Source organism: Chrysochloris asiatica, unplaced genomic scaffold (assembly GCF_000296735.1).
Source record: "Chrysochloris asiatica unplaced genomic scaffold, ChrAsi1.0 scaffold00275, whole genome shotgun sequence".
Classification (NCBI taxonomy): domain Eukaryota; kingdom Metazoa; phylum Chordata; class Mammalia; order Afrosoricida; family Chrysochloridae; genus Chrysochloris; species Chrysochloris asiatica.
In genome coordinates this window covers 248,392-267,863 of record NW_006408793.1, presented here as the reverse complement: position 1 = coordinate 267,863, position 19,472 = coordinate 248,392, and the positions used below count along the sequence as shown (strand labels likewise).

At 38.5% G+C, this 19,472-nt stretch overlaps 1 protein-coding gene across 1 annotated transcript in view; it reads right to left on the bottom strand.

The window, feature by feature from the left end:
- Positions 1 to 19,472, bottom strand: part of ANKRD31 (ankyrin repeat domain 31) — a 220,080-nt gene that overhangs the window by 28,175 nt on the left and 172,433 nt on the right. Inside the window, 4 exon segments of the mRNA XM_006874406.1 lie at positions 1,716 to 1,856; positions 4,577 to 5,573; positions 9,179 to 9,275; positions 17,014 to 17,101. Coding sequence (XP_006874468.1) covers positions 1,716 to 1,856; positions 4,577 to 5,573; positions 9,179 to 9,275; positions 17,014 to 17,101 — 1,323 coding nt within the window.

Genomic DNA, 19,472 nt, shown 5'->3' with positions numbered 1-19,472 from the left:
CAGGTTGTTAATGAGTCTTCCTCCAATCCTGATGCCATGTTTTTCTTTATAGAACCCAGCTTCTTGGATTATTTGCTCAGCATACAGATTGAATAAGTATGGTGAAAGAATACAACCTTGTTGCACACCTTTTTTAATGTTCAACCATTCAGTGTTCCCATGTTCTGTTCGAACAACTGCTTCTTGGTCCAGGTACAGATCCTCATGAGCACAATTAAGTGTTCTGGAATACTCATACTTCACAATGTTGTCCATAGCTTGTCATCCACACAATCAAAAGACTTTGCGTAGTCAATAAAGCACAGGTAAACCTCTTTCTGATATTCTCTGCTTTCAGCCAAGATCCACCAGACACCAGCAATGATATCCCTCGTTCCACGGCCTCTTCTGAATCTGGCTTGAACCTCTGGAAGTTCTCTGTCAATGTATAATTGTAGCCGCTTCTGTATTACCTTTAGCAAAACTTTACTCTCGTGGGATATCAATGAGATTGTCCGATGATTTCCACATTCCATTGGGTCATCTCTCTTTGGAATGGGTACAAATATGGATCTCTTCCAATCAGTCGGCAAGATAGTTGTCTTCCAAATTTCTTGGCAGAGGTGAGTGAGTGCCTCCTATGTCGCCTCACTTTCTTGAAAGATTTCAAGTTGTATTCCATCAATTCCTGGTGCCTTTTTCTTTGCCAATTCCTTCAATGCATCTTCTTCAGTATCATTCGCTCTTGATTATATGCTACCTCATGAACATTAACCATTTCCTTTTGGTACAGTGACTCTGTGTATTCCTTCCATCTTCTCTTGATGCTTTCTGCATCTTTCATTAATTTGCTCAGAGAATCTTTCAATAACGAAAGTTGAGACTTGAATTTTTTTTTCAGTTCTCCCAACTTGAGAAATGCTGAACGTGTTCTTCTGTAAGTTGTTGTTGTTGTTGTTAAGTGCCGTCGAGTCTGAAAATGCTGTGCTGTTAATGTTTGCCACAAAGTTCTAAGAGTCTGCAAAGTTTGGGGACACAGGCTGAGATCAGGATCTAGGAGCATGGATGAGCAGAGCTGGGTTGGAGAAAAAGCAGTAGAGGAAGCTGGTGCAGTGGGACTTGCTGTGATGATTAGCAGAGTAGAAGGGATCTGGCATTCCATGAAATCACAATGGTAGTGTCTGATGAGTCACACTTTCCTGGGAGAGTCACTGGAACACTGTTCCCAAAGTGGTGCTGTGGATATCTAGAACTGAATGGCCATTGGGTCGTAAACACACTTTGCTGATGCAGTAAGGTGAAAGAATAAAAATGCACAATAGTTTCTGTGGCCTCGGGCCCCTTGCCCATTCCTTTCTTCTTTAGGGGAAAAGTAAGTGTTAAATGCTAATACCATCTTTATACACCAGTGGTCCCAAATGTTCTATGTGGAGTCACAAAGATCTGAAATCACTGTGGATTGACAAAGGGAAGATTTGGAGCACTGAAGTTTCTGAAACTAAGGGAGGAACAGGAAGGAGAGGCACAGTGAGCAGTGCAACTCTGCCCGTGGGGAACTCTGGCAACTAGGAATCGCAGAAGAAAGCATACAGGACAGCACAGAAGCGGTACATGTGGACGACTAGATTGGAGATCACGGAATTTTCTTTAAAAAAAAAAGGAAATAGCTCCATCATCAAGAAAAAGTACCCTTCCACTTGAGTATGAAGTTAAAGGTAAACTTGAGAATGACCCACCTGACTCCATGCGTAATTCCAGGTCACAGAAATGTCACCGCCTACCAGATCCTTGACCCAGCTGACTGGGTTTTGATAAATCTGACCATTTTCTACCTTAATTTTACCACACAATAAAACACTGGCTTTGTGGGTCTTCTCCTGAAGTAAAAGATAAGACAAAAATAAAGTTTACATTTTACTTGTCTGTGTTTAGTATAATGAGCTTTCAAAACTCAATAATAAGAAAGCTACCAATAAAAAACAGGCAGGAGACTTCAATAGACACTTTGATACAGGTGGCAAATAAACACATATAAAGATGCTGAACATATTTAATCATTACAGAAATGCAAATTAAAACCACAATGAGAAACCATAATGATGTACACATGCTAGCATGGCTAAAATTAAAAAGGCTGATCATCCCAAGTGTTGACGAAGCTATGGAGGAATAGAACTCTTGTACACTGTTGTTAAGAATATCAAGTGATGCAAACACTATAGAAACAGATGGGCAATTTCTAAAAGAGTTAGATGTAAACCTCCCATATGATTCAGTCCCTTCATTCCTATGTATTTATACAAAAGAAATGAAGTCTACATCATACTAAGACTTGTACATCAATGTTCACAGTGGTTTTTTATTTGTAGTAACCTACAACTGGAAACAACTCAAATGTTTATCAGGATTACTTGATAAACTGTGGCATATATATACACTGGACTTAGTAATAAAGAGGGGAACAAAACACTGATATACGCTAAAACAAAGATGAATCTCATAATAATTATTCTGAAAGAAAGAAGCCAGACCCTCAGGAAGGAAAGAAAAGAAAGGAAGGAAAGGAAGGAAAGGAAGGAAGGAAGGAAGGAAGGAAGGAAGGAAGGAAGGAAAGAAAGAAAAGAAAGAGTACATAGGGTATAATTCCACTGATACAAAACTTTCAGAAATGCAAACCAAAGCACAGGGAGAGAAAGCACATCAGAAATTGTTTGCGAATCAATAGGGAAAGAAAGAGGAGTAAAGAAAGTATACAACGGCACAAAGAAACTTTTTGGGTTGATGGACATGCTCATTATCTTTTTTGTGAGCATGAAATGAAAGGTATATACATATGTAAGAACTTTATCAAATTGCACACTTCAAATATATGCAGTGTATTACATTAATTAAAGCTTTTAAAAGGCTGCTATAGGAAGAAAAAATAGCTAAAATATGAAAATTACTATAGCTGACCTGGAAAAGTAACCTTAAGTGTCAAAATTTGAGCTAATGTAATTAATTTAAAACCCCAACCCCACTGCCACTGAATCCTACTCATAGAAATCCTACATAGAGTTTGTTGTTGCTGTTGTTGTTGTTAAGTGCTGTTGAGCCTGTTCTGACTCATAGCCACCCGATATAGGGCTTCTAGGAGTCCTGGTGTGACACTGTGTGTTAACGCACTGGACTGAAAAGTCAGTTTGAACTGCAAAGTTGGCAGCTCAAGTTCACCAGTCACCCCTCGGATACCCTATACAGGGTCTCTATATGTCAAAAAATCTGATTCGAAGGCACTTAACAACAACATCATAGGGTTTCCAAGGAATGGCTGGTAGACTTGAACGGCTAACCTCTGGTTCAAATCAATCTTGCAGTTCAGGGCTTTATCTTATAGTGCTACACATAGGGTTTCTAAGACCATAAATGTTTAACGGAACAGACAACTTCATCTTTCTCCCAAGGAGCGGCTGATGGATTTGAACTGCCAAACTTGCAGTTAGCCTAATGCCTAGCCCACAACCCCACTGAGGTTCCTTTGTGACTAAAATTTTTAATGCCTTGAAAGAAAGGCCTAAAAATCTACTTTTGAAAAATTTAGTCTTTGTAAACCCTATGGAGAACAGTTTTACTCCGACACACATGGCATGGCTGAGTCAGAGACAACTTGATGCTTTCTGAATCAAGGAAAGCCTTCTACTCCAGAAATGGACACAAGGGTCATACAGATCAAATTACAGTTGAGCTGGATTGATTTCTGTTGTATAGCTCATAAAGCAAAGAAGCATTCAAAGTCTGCAGTCTTTGTGACTCTGAATAAAAAAGCGAAATACAAGGAAAAGGGAGATGCAGACTTTGTATGCATTTCTAGCAAAACTTTTTTCCCCTACTCTACTTCTATACAAACTTGGTAGTTTTAATTGAGTTAGAGTTAGCCAATTTCCAAATGACTTCTTGGTTCTAAATTAAGCTATGGAAGATAAACTTGTACTTATCCCTTTATTAGAAGATGCATAAGGTACACATTGGCAGTTCCCAAAGGTTTAGAACCAAAAAGACCTCCAATATATTCTAATAAGGTGTTTTTAAAATCCTTCCTTCTGCAATAAAATTGACTCTCCCTCTCCTCACTTACCGACATGGTTAGTTTCCAAAGATCAGTTTCAATTTCCTATGTGAAAATTGGCTTTATGTGAAAATGGAAGATGACCATACCATATTACAAAACGGAGGAGTAAAACATTATATGGCTGCTAAATTACATCATTACCTAACTACCAAACCATTGAGAATCATGGTCCAGCTAAGTTGACACATTACCTTAACCATGACAGTCAACTTTTCTCTGGCCAAGTACCTTGGTGTTTATTACTGCCAGACATATGCTATTAATTGCAAAATAGATAATAGGTGTTCTACTACTGTCATGAATGGGAAACATCAGATAACAAAATAGTTGGTAAGTATAGGTGTAATTCCATTCTGAAGCACGATCTCACTTGCTGAGAGAACAATGGTAGTGGGGCTTCATTCAGAAAGGCCCATTTCTCTAATCACACAGTAACTCTGATTCATTTCTAAAATTCACATGGTTTTATAGGAAAATTAAGTACAATACCTGTGTTTTGAATTCCAGAATGTTATTTCCAGGATTAAGTTTTCCTAGTAATATCAGATCCTTTATCTGCATACATTTCTTTTTTGGAGCAGTATTGTAGTTTAATGGTTTTTTCATAGAATGTTGATGGCCAGACTCCGAGGTGGTGATCTGACTGTCACTTGCACATGGAACAGTAAAAGCTGATGTTTTAAGATTCGTTTTCACTGGAGGCACCGAACCACTGCTGAAGATAGCAATTCTCTGCTGTCCCAGGGGCACTGATGCTGCTCTAGGAGGTTGCTCAGAAGCTGTGTTCTTCTTCCCTCTTTTGGGATCGTTATTGGGATGCGCTTGGTCACAAGTCATAGTTGACGGATGGGCGTCCTTTTGGGCAAGTACACTTGTGATTTCTGAAGCATTTAATGTGCCAGTAACGGTGGAAGGGTTGCTGCATTCACAGTCTTTGGCTGTAGTTTTTGCAAGATCATTTCCTTTTTGTGTATAATCTGCTTGAGTGATAAAAGCAACAGGCTGTGATGGTGATTTCATCTTCTCAGTGCCATTTAAATTACTAGATTTTGATAACCCATCTGAGGTGCAGTCAGTGACATTTTGGTTAGAATTCAGTTCGTTTCCAGATACTTCTCCCCTTCTCGCCACCTCCGAATTTAGGCAAAAGGTGGTATTTTGGCCATCGTTCCAAGTTTGCTGAGACAACTCTGCTTCCTGTGTGTTTCCACAAACGAGGCTGGCAGGGTAGAGTGAACCTGATTGGGGATGTTCTGATTTTTCCAGACTGCTAAGTCTTTGGCTATCCTTTTTGTTGGAGGCTTCTGAGCTACATGGCAACTTCCTCATGCTCAATCCAGAAAATGATGTGGCATTCTTATAGTCTTGGATTTTCAGGCTTATCTGTTTCTGTTTTTTTGCCACAACTAATAGACTCTTCTGTCTTATGGCCAGGTCGGCCAGTTGTTCTCTCAAAGCTCCATGCTTAAATGACTCTCTGGATACCCTACAAGAAGAAATACAAAGAGAGAGGGAAAAAAGCAAAAACAGGAGAAAACTTAGTTTTAAGTAGTCATTTAGGTGTTCCAGATATTACCTGTTTTAATTTTTAATGTAATTAGCTTGATTAAATTGATCAGCTCAATTTAAATGTAAAGGTACACAAATGTCTATCTTTGCAATGTATTTCCTTTGAAAGGAAATTGAGCTGATTAATTTAATCAAGCCAATTACATTTGGTCTTGGTGTGGTGCTGAAGGATACTGGACTGCTAACAGCAAGGTCAGCAGTTCAAACCCACAAGCCACTATAAATCAGAACCGATTTGATGGCACTTAACAACAACAGGGTATTTATGGAGTCCCGGTGTGGCTGGACTGCTAACCTCAAGAACTGTGGTTCAAACCCACCAGCTGCTCCTTGGAAATCCTATACAGGGTCACTGTGAGTTCAGGGTTGACCCAACGGCCTTTAACAACAAGTTAAGGTGAGTGGGTTTGCATTTTTTAGAAGGAATCCTGGTGTGGTGCTGCAGGATAATGCACTGGACCTCAAGGTCAGTTTGAACTGCAAGGTGGACTGTTGAAAGTCACTAGCTGCTCCTAGAAAATCCTACACAGGGTCGCTATGAGATGGAACCGATTTGACGGCAGTTAACACCAACAGTGCTGATGATCCAAAAATAGCACTGTATCATTATCAGTTGTGAGTCAACCCTAAAAAAAATAAAAGTTGGGTCATCTGTCTAGTTATCCAGTGATCCTTTAGTTGAAAGGTAGCAACAGGTGACTAAGGAGGAACATTCTGCTTACTTAGTGGGAAGGTGTCTCAGGAAGTAAAATTTGTGAGTAAGTTCCACTCAGGTTCCCTTAGCCACATAGAAGTGGGATGGTTTTGTTTTATAAGTTTCTATTGTGAATTGAGTGACAGTTTACATGGGAGAGCATTAGCTTTACATTCACCCTATTGTATTTAATTTCATTGCAATGATTTCAATCCCCTCCATGCATCATCATTCAACAGCATTTGCTTCCAATTCCTTTTTTTTTTTTAATGTACACCAAAGCACTCAGGAATATAAGGAATATATAATCAACCATTCAAACAATCAAAGAGTAGTATACGCTGCATGCCAGCCCCCCGACCACCAGCACACAACCCCTCTCCCTCCTTGAGTCTAGAGTCCTCAGCCGCTCCATCTCTTCGCGTCATCGTTTCTGCGTCCAAGAAGCAGAATGGTTTTGTGAATAACCCTACCTCAGCTAGGCTTGAGACATGTCAGTTCACCAACTAATTACTCTTTATTGTACTTTGCCCCATACAGAGACACTCTGAAGTCTAGGAGCCTTACCTAGACAAACAGTATCCTGTGTGCCTCTCTGAATTCAAATCTCCAGGGGCTACTAGGGGTGGGGAGGAAATGGTTCACATGGCCCTCACACACCTTTGTCACTTGGTTATGCCCACCCGTCCCTCAGTGACCTTCAGGATACTGGCCACTCTGTAACCAGCAGTTCTTAAACTTTTTGTTCTCAGGACCCTGTTACACTGTTAAAAATTACTGGGATCTCAAAGAGCTTTAGTTTATGTGTGTTATGTATCTCAATATGGATTGTTTCAGAAATAAAAACTTAGACATTTTGTATTCTTACAACACAAGAATACACAATCACACATTCTATTTGTCATGAGAGATATCGTCATGCCATGTGGCCTCTGGAAAATTCCACTGTACACTCATGAGAGAATAAAAGCAAAGATCTACAATGCAAAGATCCTGAGGACTTGTGTGGAGCCTGCAAATAGTGTATTAGAATTGCTGTAAGAATAAAGGAGCTCTGGTGGAGCAGTGGTTACAATGATCGGCTGCTAACCAAAAGACTGGCTGTTACTGAACCTACCAGCCACGCTGACAGACAAAGACGTGGCAATCTACTTCCAAGAAGATATACATGTCTACTCTGTACTATAAGGTTGCTCTGAGTCAGTCAGAATGACTCAATGGCCCTGATTTATTTGTTTAAATTACTATAAAACTTTGACTTCAACCAAAACCAGACGCACGACTTTGGAGTTGATTCTGAAGCTGTAAATTTTTTCTCCCACAGAGTAGCCGGCAGGTTCCAAACTCTATCCTCTCAGCTAGTAGTCAGCCACTAAACCACTACACCACAGGGCTTCTTGATTTTTACTTCACAGATTCCCTAAAATGGCCTCAGGGACGCCAAGTGGGTCCTTCTCGTTCTTGAGTGTGATCAAGTTGGTTCCAACTCACAGTAACCCTGTATAGTGTTTCTGAGGAGAGACGGGTGTGTTTCAACTGCCGACTTTACAGTTGGCAGTTCAGTACTTATCCTACAGTGCCACACCCTTGCTTTTTCTATCATGGTTTTGGGTTGTTGGTACTTAACTCCCAGCAGATGGAATACAAAAGATATAAAAATAGAAGAAGCACCAAGAAGAAGAAATCAGATTAACACACACCTAATAGTATGAAATGCAAGTATCTGGGAAGAGAAGAAAAATAATTTTTAAAATACCATCATATTTTTAAACTATGCAAAATAAAAAGCTCAAAAAATAGCAAAGGGGCTCTTTTTAGATTCTCATTAGAAGATTTGAAGTCTTATAGCAATATTAATAAGGATTTATTCATGTTTGAAACCCCTATTGATCAGGAATTTCCCAAATTCTAAGTACATTGTTAGCAAAAGGACACTAAGGAAAATTGAAGCTAATAAAACAAATCTTCTAGTCAATTACCCATTTGTAGGTCACATGAGCTCAGTTGCTTCATACTGACAGAAAAATAAGTTTGGAAATAAAAAGGAATGTACAATACTGATTCATTAGAGATAAAGACAAACTCAGGATAGAAGATGGTAGAATTAAAAATAGAAACTGATTTTAAAATAAGTTAAAAAAATTGAATATGTGATAGATGTCAAATGATTAAATGATGAGAAACTAAAGGAAATATTTAGAAAGATAAAATATATAAATAAAGAATATGTGATATATATATATGTATGTATATATATATATGTATATATATGTGTATATATATATATATAGTGAAGTTTATAAGAAAAACAAATAAAAAATAATACCCAAACATGAAAAAGACACAAAACATCCTTCTTAACAACAACAACAAAAAGGTAAGAAGAGGCATGTGACTAATATAATCAGAATAAAATTCCTTAAGGTCACTGAGAGTACACAGAAACACAAATATATATGGTAAGTCAACTGTTTACAAGGGTAACATTTGTGACAGCAAGAATAATTTTTTTCTAATGTAGAGAATTGGAGTTTACCAAGGATAGCAATGTGATGATGAGATCACGACCACAGGCTTTCATAAAATTCTTGGCTAGAGACACTTCAAATATATTTTTTAATTTTTGATTTGTTCCCCTGAATATTTCAGGTAATAAGATAGAAAAATACCTTTACGGTATATATAGTTCTCCAGGGCGATGAAAAGATTCTATGACTTATTATATAGTTCTAAGGAACATTTGTATTCTTAAGAAGCTTAGGCTTAACTCATGGATAAATTCTAAAAAACTCTTTTAAGCACTCTTAATAGTTTTTTTTCCTACTCACCTGTATTTCTTAGCCAGATCATCCCTTTCTGCCTTCTGTTTGGTAAGCACACCATCCATCACTTCTTTGATCTGTAACATTTTTTCAATGTATTGTTCTAGAAATATGGTTGTAAAGTCAAGTTAGTTACACTGAAAGACAGCAAATGGCAAATTTTGTCACACAGGAATTTGCCCTACTGTTTATTTTAAAATACCCTTCTTTCATACCCTCTTTCCTAATATTAATGGCCCCTCAAAATAAGTAAAAATTATTTAATTATGCCACCCTATGGAAGGGTACTGAGGTAAATTGGTAAGACCACAGTATCAAAAGCAGGCAAGCCTCAGTTCTGCTCCTGTTGCCCCATCATAAGCTTTGTGAACTTGGACAAATTTATGGTCAGTTTTTGTATCTGTGAAATGTACTTAGTAAAGGAAAAGAAATGTTTTTTTCAGTTAAAATTATTTACCTTTTAAAATGCAAAAGGAATATATTATCACTATAAAAAAATCAAATATGAATGTTAAAAAAAAAAGGTATAAGAACACCCCACTCATCTCCCTGGTTTTCTTCTATTTTATTTTTACACAGAGAAGACTGATGTTAGCACTACACCAGGACTCCAATAATTTAGGGTATGTGTATAAATTTTGTTCTACATATTTATACTATGTTGTTGGTTGTTGTTGTTATTGTTGTTAGGTGCCATCATGTTGGTACCGACACATACTGACCCTATGCACAACAGAACGAAACACTGCCCGGTCCTGGGCCAACCTCACAATTGTTGCCACGCTTGAGCCCATTGATGCTGCTACTTGGTCAATCCATCTCACTGGGGTCTTCCTCTTTTTCTCTGACCCACCACCTTACCAAACATGAGATTCTTCTCCAGTGACTGGTCCCTCCTGACAAAATGACCGAAGTATAAGAGACTAAGTTTGGCCATCCTGGCCTCCAAGGAGCACTCTGGCTGCACATCTTCCAACACAGATCTGTTGGTTCTTTTGGCAGCTCATGGCACTTTCAATATTCTCCTCCAACACAACTCAAAGGCATCAATTCTTCTACGGTCTTCCTTATTCATTGTCCAGCTTTTGCATCCATATGAGCTTATTGAAAATACCATGGCTTGGCTCAGGCGCACCTTAGTCCTCAAGCTGACATCTTTGCTCTTCAACACTTTAAAAAGGTCTTGTGCAGCAGGTTTGCCTAATGCAATACGTCATTTGATTTCTTGACTGTTGCTTCCATGAGTGTTGATGGTTGATTCAAGAAGAATGAAGTCCTTGAAAACTTCTATCTTTTCTCTGTTGATAAGAATGTTGTTTTTTGGTCCAGTGGTGAGGATTTTTGTTTTCTTTACATTAAGATGCAATCTTAATGTAAGGCTATGCTCTTTGATCTTCATCAGTAAGTATTTTAAGTCCTCTTCACTTTCAGCAAGCAAGGTTGTATCATCTGCATTTCACAGGTTGTTCATGAGTCTTCCTCCAATCCTGATGCTATGTTTTTCTTCATAGAACCCAGCTTCTCAGATTATTTGCTCAGCACACAGGTTGAACAAGCATGGTGAAAGAATACAACCTGTTGCACACCTTTCTTAATTTAAAAACATTAAATGTTCCTAAGTTCTGTTTGATCAACTGCTTCTTTGTTAATGTACAGATTTCTCATAAGCACAATTAAGTATTCTGGAATACTCTTATTTTGCAATGTTGTCCATATCTTGTCATGATCTACACAATCGAAAGCACAAGTAAACAGCTTTCTGGTATTCTCTGCTTTCAGCCAAGATCCATTGGACATCAGCAATGATATCCCTCATTCCACGGCCTCTTCTGAATCTGGCTATATTCAAACTAAAAACCAAACCCACTGTCACTGATTCAGCTCCAACTCATAGCAACCCTGTAATGGGGTTTCTGAGACTGTCTCATCTTACTCCATACATGTGGCTGGTGGGTTTGAACCACAAACCTTGAGGTTAGCTGCCCAATGCTCAAACCACACCACCACCAGGGCTTCTTATTTATATGTATTTAAAAATTAGAATCATGCTATCCATTCTTATTCTTTGAACTTAACATTTGGATGTTATTGATGTTAAGTGATGTAGAGTCAGTTCTGACTCATAGTGACTCTATACGGTTTCCAAGGCTGTAAATCTTCACGGGAGCAGAAAGCCTCATCTTTCTTCCACAGAGCAGCTGGTGGATCCCTACCACTGGTGGATTCAAACAGCCTTGTGTAACCCACTGTGCCACCTATTGCTGTTTTAGCAACTACATTTTGGAGTGGTTAGTTACACAGCAGAAACTAGCAGGTATTTCAAATAAACAAAACGAACTGATTTAACTGGCAGCAGTATGATTGCTTCTCAGTAGAGAAGTATGTGACTAAGTACTGGCACACTATGGGGAACTATGCATCTATTAAAAACAAAGTTAGATACGCATTTATTGACTAGCCCTTGTTTTTGCCTCTCCCACCAGACTCTGAGCTTGTCTCTATGTTCCTGACTTCTCCAGTGCAAGTGGTCGCACAAATGTTTGTTGCTTAATTTGCGTGTTCCATGAGTCCATTTAAAAAGTGAAACGAGCAACCTTTAGTTGAAGAGTATTTCACTGGTGTAGCCTTGAGAATGTCCCATCTGTTGAAATGAGCTCAGGACATCTGGTTACTAAAGCTATAAGAGCTTCACTGGCCAAAGTCCCAATGGGCGTATAAGCAGTGTTATATGGTCAGAAGAGTCCTACTTTGGGGCTCAGTGTCCTGAGGTCACCAACTTGAAAACATGTTTCGTAAGTGAAGTCAGCAGGGATAATGGAGCATGTTGCCAGAGGCTTGGAGCCCCAACTCATGCTGTGGTCTCACCATGCCACCTGCTTGGGATAGATTCTCACATAGATAGAACTACATTATATCTCAGGTCACTTACAGATTTTGTAAAATTTCTACTGTAATAATGACACTTCTCCTACTTTCTTCCATATATTCCAAAGACGTGTTATCATGACATTCCCCTCATCACAAATCAACAGGATTTATACACAGTCCTGTGGATTATGTCCAAATCCAGAGCCTTAAGTAGGAAACTTGAAAGGCTTAGATGAACACATTTTCTTTAAATTTCTTACTGTTCATTTTACTGTTGGCTTAGTTGGCATTAGTTCTAAGCTTCCCTTTGCAAATTAGACAAATGATTTGATAATTAAAGAGTCTGTGTGCCCAGAGTAGTTTTTTTCTCTGTAATTCTACAAAAAGTATTGGTTTTACAATATAATGTATAGTCTAACAAAGGGGAGCGATATGTATGACCATTAATAAATTTATATATAAATCTGTTCCACAAAATTGACAATTTAACAAATTAATATGTAACTCATTCTATATTATAATTGTTTTCTAAATTATCACACTTAAATTACCTATATGCCATGTCAAATTGGGTTTTCTAACAGAATTTCAAGCCATGGCTAAAATCAAGATATCACAGTGATTTAAAATACTGTGTATTTCTATGGAGTCCTGGTGTGGCACTGTAGGGTAAGTACTGGACCACAAGGTCGGTTTGAACCACAAGATCGGTGGTTCAAACTCACCAGCAGCTCCTCGGAAACTCTGCACAGGGTCGTTATGTATCGGAACCAACTCGACAGCACTTGACAACAACAACAACATGAATTTCCATAAGAAAGGATATGTTTTTACAGATAACTTGATCCTATAAGCTTATTTGTAAGAAAAAAATTAATGTATAGCACCTTAAAGAAAATCTAGAAGCTGCCCTCATGTGTGTAACAATATGATATATGATAATAAGGTATTTCAAAACAATGAGGAAGGGAGAAATTATTCAACAAACAGAGGTGGGTCTGCTGTTAGTTGCTGTTGAATTGGCTTTGAATCCTGGTCACCCCACAAACAACAGAATACCATGTCGCCTGGTCCTAAAGCATCTTCATGTAGGAATACAAGTCCATTGTTGTAGCCACGGTCCATTTTGAGTGTCTTTGAACCTGCAAGGCTCATCTTTGAGCACTATATTGGACAATATTCTATTGTGATCCATAGCGTTTTCATTGGTTAATTTTCAGTGGTAGATTACCACGCTGTTCTTCCTATTTTGTCTTAATCTGGAAGCTCTGTTGAAACCTGTCCACTGGGGGCATTTGAAATACTGGTGATATAGCTTCTGGCAACACACAATCCACTACAGCACAAGAAAATGACAGAGGGTGACGAATGAGGGTTAGCAAATGGGGGGGGGGAGGGAATCCGATTCGATACTGATACCATATACAAAAAGGAATTTTCAGATGAATTATAGAGTTAAATCTACTTAGACAAAATATATAAAATGTTTTAAATGGTAATCTTTGCCTCAATTCAGTTGAGGTACTAGAGACATCTGATACCAAAGGGAATACAAGTCTTCTGTTAGGAAAGTTTACAAAAAACATATAAAATGAGATGTATTTCTCTTGGATTCCTCAGCTAGACAATGTGGAAGGGACTGAATTCAAAAAGAAAATTCTTTAGAGAGCTTTTGTTTAACTGGGTGAGAATCTCCATGCTACACAAAAAAGACTAAGGTGTGAGGTGTGAGGGAGCATCTCTCCTATATGTCCACCCCTGATGGGGGACAGTTTCTCAAGGGAGCAGTTGTTGAGAGACTAAATTTCAGTTGAGGTGATAATGGACTGGCATCTGACGCATTTCCTGGATATCTAGAGGTAGAGATCCTGAAAGCAGGATGCTTCCACAGAGAGAAAGTGGCTGCTATGCTGGGAACTAACAGTGGGTCAAAAATGTAGAGGATGTTGGTGGAGCCTGCCCTGTGATCCTGCTTAGAAGGTAGCAGTCTGTGTAGGATGAACCACCCAAAACAAAACTACAAAAATGCTCAGAGCTCACAATGCGGGTCCCAGGACAGGGGACTATGCACTGCTCAGATCATAGGAGCTCCACACTTGCAGCCCATGTAAAGTTTCAGAAGAGCCTCAGAGAACAGTTTTCAGTTTAATGTAAACATCTGCCAGAGAGCAGCAGAACCAACCACAGTCAGTTACCAGCCAAGAACCCTCAGGTCCCATGTCTTACCTCTCTCCTTCCTTCAAGGGTCAGTGAGACAATCAATTAATATACAAAAATGAAGGGAGCATGAGATTCCCTTTGTTTTTTTCCTATACTACAACAAAGGAGCTCTGGTAGCATCTTGGTTACAAGTCGGGATGTTAACCTCAGGCTGTTAAGGTCAGCAGTTCAAAACTACAGCCGTTCCATGGAAGCAAGACAAGGCTTTCTGCTCTTGTAAAGATTTCCAGCCTCAGACACCCTATACAGGGTCGCTAGGAGACAGAACCAACTCCACAGCACAGTCAATTAACAAAATAGGAATTAAAACTATTGAAACTCAAACTCTCACAATAATAAGGCAAATGAAAATGTAAGGCACATTTTTTCTTGTTAAATTAGTAGTTATTTTAAATGGAAATACTGATGCTACCAGAAGTGTAAGGGAAAACAAACACTAAAATATGATGGTGAGTTGGGAAACTGGTATATAATACTTAATTGTTGAGCTAAGTGCTGTCTAGTCAGTTCTGACCCAGAGTGGCCTTGTATAGGGTTTTTAAGGAGTAGCTGGTGAGCCTGAACCACCAACCATGTGGTTCAGAGCTACTTTGCAGTCCAGTGCATTGTGCATTAACCCACAGTGCCACACCAGGACTCCTATATAATACTTTGGAAAACCAATTTATCAATATGAGTTAGTAGACTTAAAAACGTTTATATATTCTAATATAATAATTCTACTTCTATTAAACTTTCCTAAGAAGATAATCTATACACTTTACTAAGAAGATAAGAAAAAGCTATATGTTGTAGTACAATGGCAAAAACTTAGATATAATCTAAATGATCAACAAAAGGAGAAAAATGAGATGAACTATGGAACATGATTGAATAATATGGAACCAGTAAGAATAGTGGCCATGGGGGAAAAATGCAAAACTAGAATATCTAGCATGATCAAACCATATTTTATACAGGTCTGAGGTATAATTGTGTAGCTGCGTCCTTAAAAAAAAAGTGCATCCAACAAAAGAAAAAGGCCCGGGAATGAATACACCAAAATATTGGAGTGGGACAATAGATAATTTTAGCATATTTTCTCCTTTATGTTTTTTGAAGTGTATCTAGAATGCATCTTTTATAATGAAAAACATTATAACCTTGGAAAAAACAGCTCATATGCACAAGGTATTAAAAATGTTGTTGTTAAGTGCTGTCAAGTCGGTTCCACCTCAGTTACTCCGTAATGGTTTTCTAAGGAGTGGACAGTGAGTTTGAACCACCAACCTTGTGGGTCAAACTGACTCCCCCAGTATTATAAACAGTAAATGAAATATACTAACTGTACATAGTTGTTCGAAGGTATGAATTGTTTTATATCCTCAAAACATAGTATGTACTATATGTTAAGCCAAAATTAAAAAGTAGAATGGATATAATTTAAAAGGAAATGATTCTTGAACAGGCTATACAAACATGGTCTGTCAGTTGGTTGTACTGTGGTGACTTGTAGTTGACATACTACTGCAGCAGTCACCCATGGTGGACAGGTTTAGGTGGCACTTCTAGACGATGAAGACAGACATAGAAGACAAGTCTAGCAATCTACTTTTGGAAAATTAGCCAGTGAAAATCCTATGGACCACAATAGAACATTGTGTTACGTAGTGCTAAAAGATGAGCCCCTCGGCTTGGAAGGCTCTCACGATGCACAGTGGCCACAACACTGGACTTGGTCACACTGAAGATTGTAATGATGGCGCAGGACCAGAAACTTCTCTTCCTAGAGTGTGTGGAGTTGCCTTGAATTGGAGCTGACATGAGGGCAAAAGATAAAACAGCTGCATCCTACTATACAAAAGATTGATAAAGTAGTTTAGATTACTTAATTTTATCTAATTTCTAAAATTCAAATGTGCATTTACCGAGACCTACTTTCCACCTTGTAAATCTCAACTCATGACAATACAGCTGTTTTGTCATGAAGAATTTGAAAATACTCGCTGAGAAGTTAAGAGTTTTGAGAGATTAAAATTACTAGGTCAGAGATTAAAATATCTTTTACTATACTGAAACATTAAGGAGCTCTGGTAGCGTAGTGGTTACAAATAGGGCTGCGAACCGCGAGGTCAGCTGTTCCTCGGGAGAAAGATGAGGCGTTCTGCTCCCATAAAGATATACAGCTTAGGAAACCCTGTACAGGGTCGCTATGAGTCAGAACCGACTCCACGGCACTTAACAACAACAACAATACTGAAACATTAGTGTCTGACAAACAGGAAGATATCTATGCATTAAGAAATCCGCCTGGTATATCTTCTCATCTGATAAGTTTGAGAATTTTCTCTACTTATGTCATAACTGCACATTGTTCTTTGGATCTGTTTTTAAAGATTACCAAAGCTGAGTGAAGCTGAGATACCAAGGTGTAACATAATCTCATCTCTAGGTACTATCTTATGCTTTTTGTCACATCCTTGTCTCACTTTATCACCAGTAGGTTTATTTCTGATCATGGATCTGAGTGTCTCTTAAATTACTCTTGCCACACCTTGCATGTATAAGGTATCTTTATCAACATTCAAACTACTGGTTTGTGTTTGCATCACTGACTTTCAATGATCATTACTGGTCACTACAAAGACTCTTGCATTAAAAAGAACTACTCTTTCAGCCATTGTGAGTTGAAATAAACGTGCATCTTAAGAAGGCGAGCTAGCATGACCTTCTGTGTCTGAAATCATCAAACCTGAGCATGAGTCAATGTTTACCTGTATCTTCAGGGGTCCTTATTTCAAATGCTAATAAACTTTCTTGCTTTTCTTCTATATCTTGTAATATGGCACTGATGGTCTGATGCTGTCAGATAAAAACATTAGGAACTTCATTACAAGAGAGTAGATGTTTCACTTGATCATCCTATTGACAAACGCACAGTAAAGAAAGTGCTGCTAAACATGCTCATTTCTCTTTATCTCTGTGCTCAGAGTGTGCTAGTATTTTATTAGTGCTCATCGTACAGATATTGCATCTTTGACACAAGTTAACTCAAAAACATCTTACTTCATGTAGCAGATCTACTTCTAGAAAACAGAATATAAGAAAAATTAATCTCTAAAAAAAAAGAGAAATTACTCTCATAAGGAATCAAGACTTTTTCACTGACTTGTGCTACAATTATAGGCATGTTGTTGTGTGAGTGGAGTCTATTTTCCCTCATAGTGGTCCTACAGGACAATTGCCCTGTAGACTTTCCAAGACTATCGATCTTTATAGAAGCAGACCACCACACTTTTCTCCTTTTGAGTGGCTGGTGGCTTTGAACCTCTGATATTTCAGCTAGCAGCTGAGCGCTTAACCACTCGCCTACCTGTGTCCCTTCAATTATAGATACAACATGGAGAACAAACCCAACTCATCATATAATATTAAAAATCACATATATGGAACAAGTTAGTTCACTTTTAAGAATTCATGACTACTCCTGGAGTCCTGGTGTGGTGCTGTGGGTTAATGCGCCAGATTGCAAAGCCAATTGAACTGCAAGGTCGGTGGTCCAAATGCACCAGATGCTCCTCAGAAACCCTATACAGGGTTGATATGGGTCAGAACCGACTTGATGGCACTTAACAGCAACAACATTGAATAATATTAAAATCGCACACAAAATTTTGGGAATGTAAAAATATCACTCTTTCCAAAACTCATTACTAATCCTCCCACCTGGAATGCCTTCAACATACTTAGCCCGATTCCCACTCTTACGAGAGGTGAGCTCTGGAAGCAGACCACCTCAGCGAAAATTCTGACTCTACTTCTTCCTGCTTGTTATAAGTATTACTTAACCATTCTTAGCTTGAGCTGAGTAGCACATACAACATGCTTAGGGCAGTGGTAACACAAAGAAAAAGCTCAACAAATATTGGATTTTTGTTTTGTTTTGTTATTACTTTTAATATAAATGGAGTCCTGGTGTGGCATTTTAGGGTAAACAATGATCGGAGGCTCAAATCCACTAGGTGTTCCTAGGAAATTCTTTGTTAAGTGCTGTTGAATTGGTTCTAACTCATAGTGACCCTGTATAGGGTTTCCGAGCAGCTGGTGAGTTTGAACCACCAACCTTACAGTTCAAACTGACCTTGAGATCAAAAGCTTATTCTACGGCACCACACTAGGGCTGAGGATAGCTATGAGTCAAAACTGACTCAATGACTGTGAACAAACAAATAAAATTGTCAATAGTACCATGGATTGCTAGAAGGAGCTCTGGTAGTGTAGTGGTTATGAGTCAGGCTGCTAACCTCAAGGTCAGGAGTCCAAAACTACAAGCTGTTTTGCAGGAGAAAGCTGAGGCTTTCTGCTCCCATAAAGATTTAGAGCCTCAGAAACCCGATACAGGGTTGCTGTGAGTTGCAACCAACTCCACGGCACAACACCATCAACATCATGGACCGCCAGCAGAAGAAACAAATCTGTATTGGAAGAAGTATAGCCAGAATGCTGCTTAGAGGCCAGGATGGCGAGTGGTCATCTCTCATACTTTGGACATCTTATCAGGAGGGACCAGTCCCTAGAGAAGGACCTCATGCTTGGTAAAGTGGAGGATCAATGAAAAAGAGGAAGACCCCCCAACGGAATGAAAAGATACAGAGGCAGCAGCAATGGCTCAAGCTTAACAATGATTGTGAGGACAGCGCAGGGCTGTGTAGTGTTTTATTTAGTTGTGCATAACGTCACTATGCGTCAGAGTCAATTCAACAGCATCTAACAACACCAACAATAACAATTAATATAAAACCCACTTCATTCATAAAACTCTGACTAATCTAACCCATACTGATCTTTCCCTTTTCAGAGTTACTTTAGAATTTCAGTGCTACATAATTTAGCATTCATACTTATAGTGTTTTATATGTTACATTTTCCCATTCAAATTAATGGAATTTTATAGGGAGGGGTATGGCTTTTGTATTTTATATACTTGCTGATTACATAGTTGTTACTCAATAAATAATGACTGACAAATTGACTCATATTAATTATCCTTTAATAAACTCCCAATAAACATTCATTTTAAAAGCGTGTAAATTCTCAAAGTCTCCTGAAGTATGTTGCTGTGAATTTTATTTTTGTACCTACAAGGGATATGAAAAACGCACAAAAGAAAACCATCCAATTATGCAGTAAATCCATGTCATTGCTGTCACTTATTAAAAGCATCAAAGTGTAA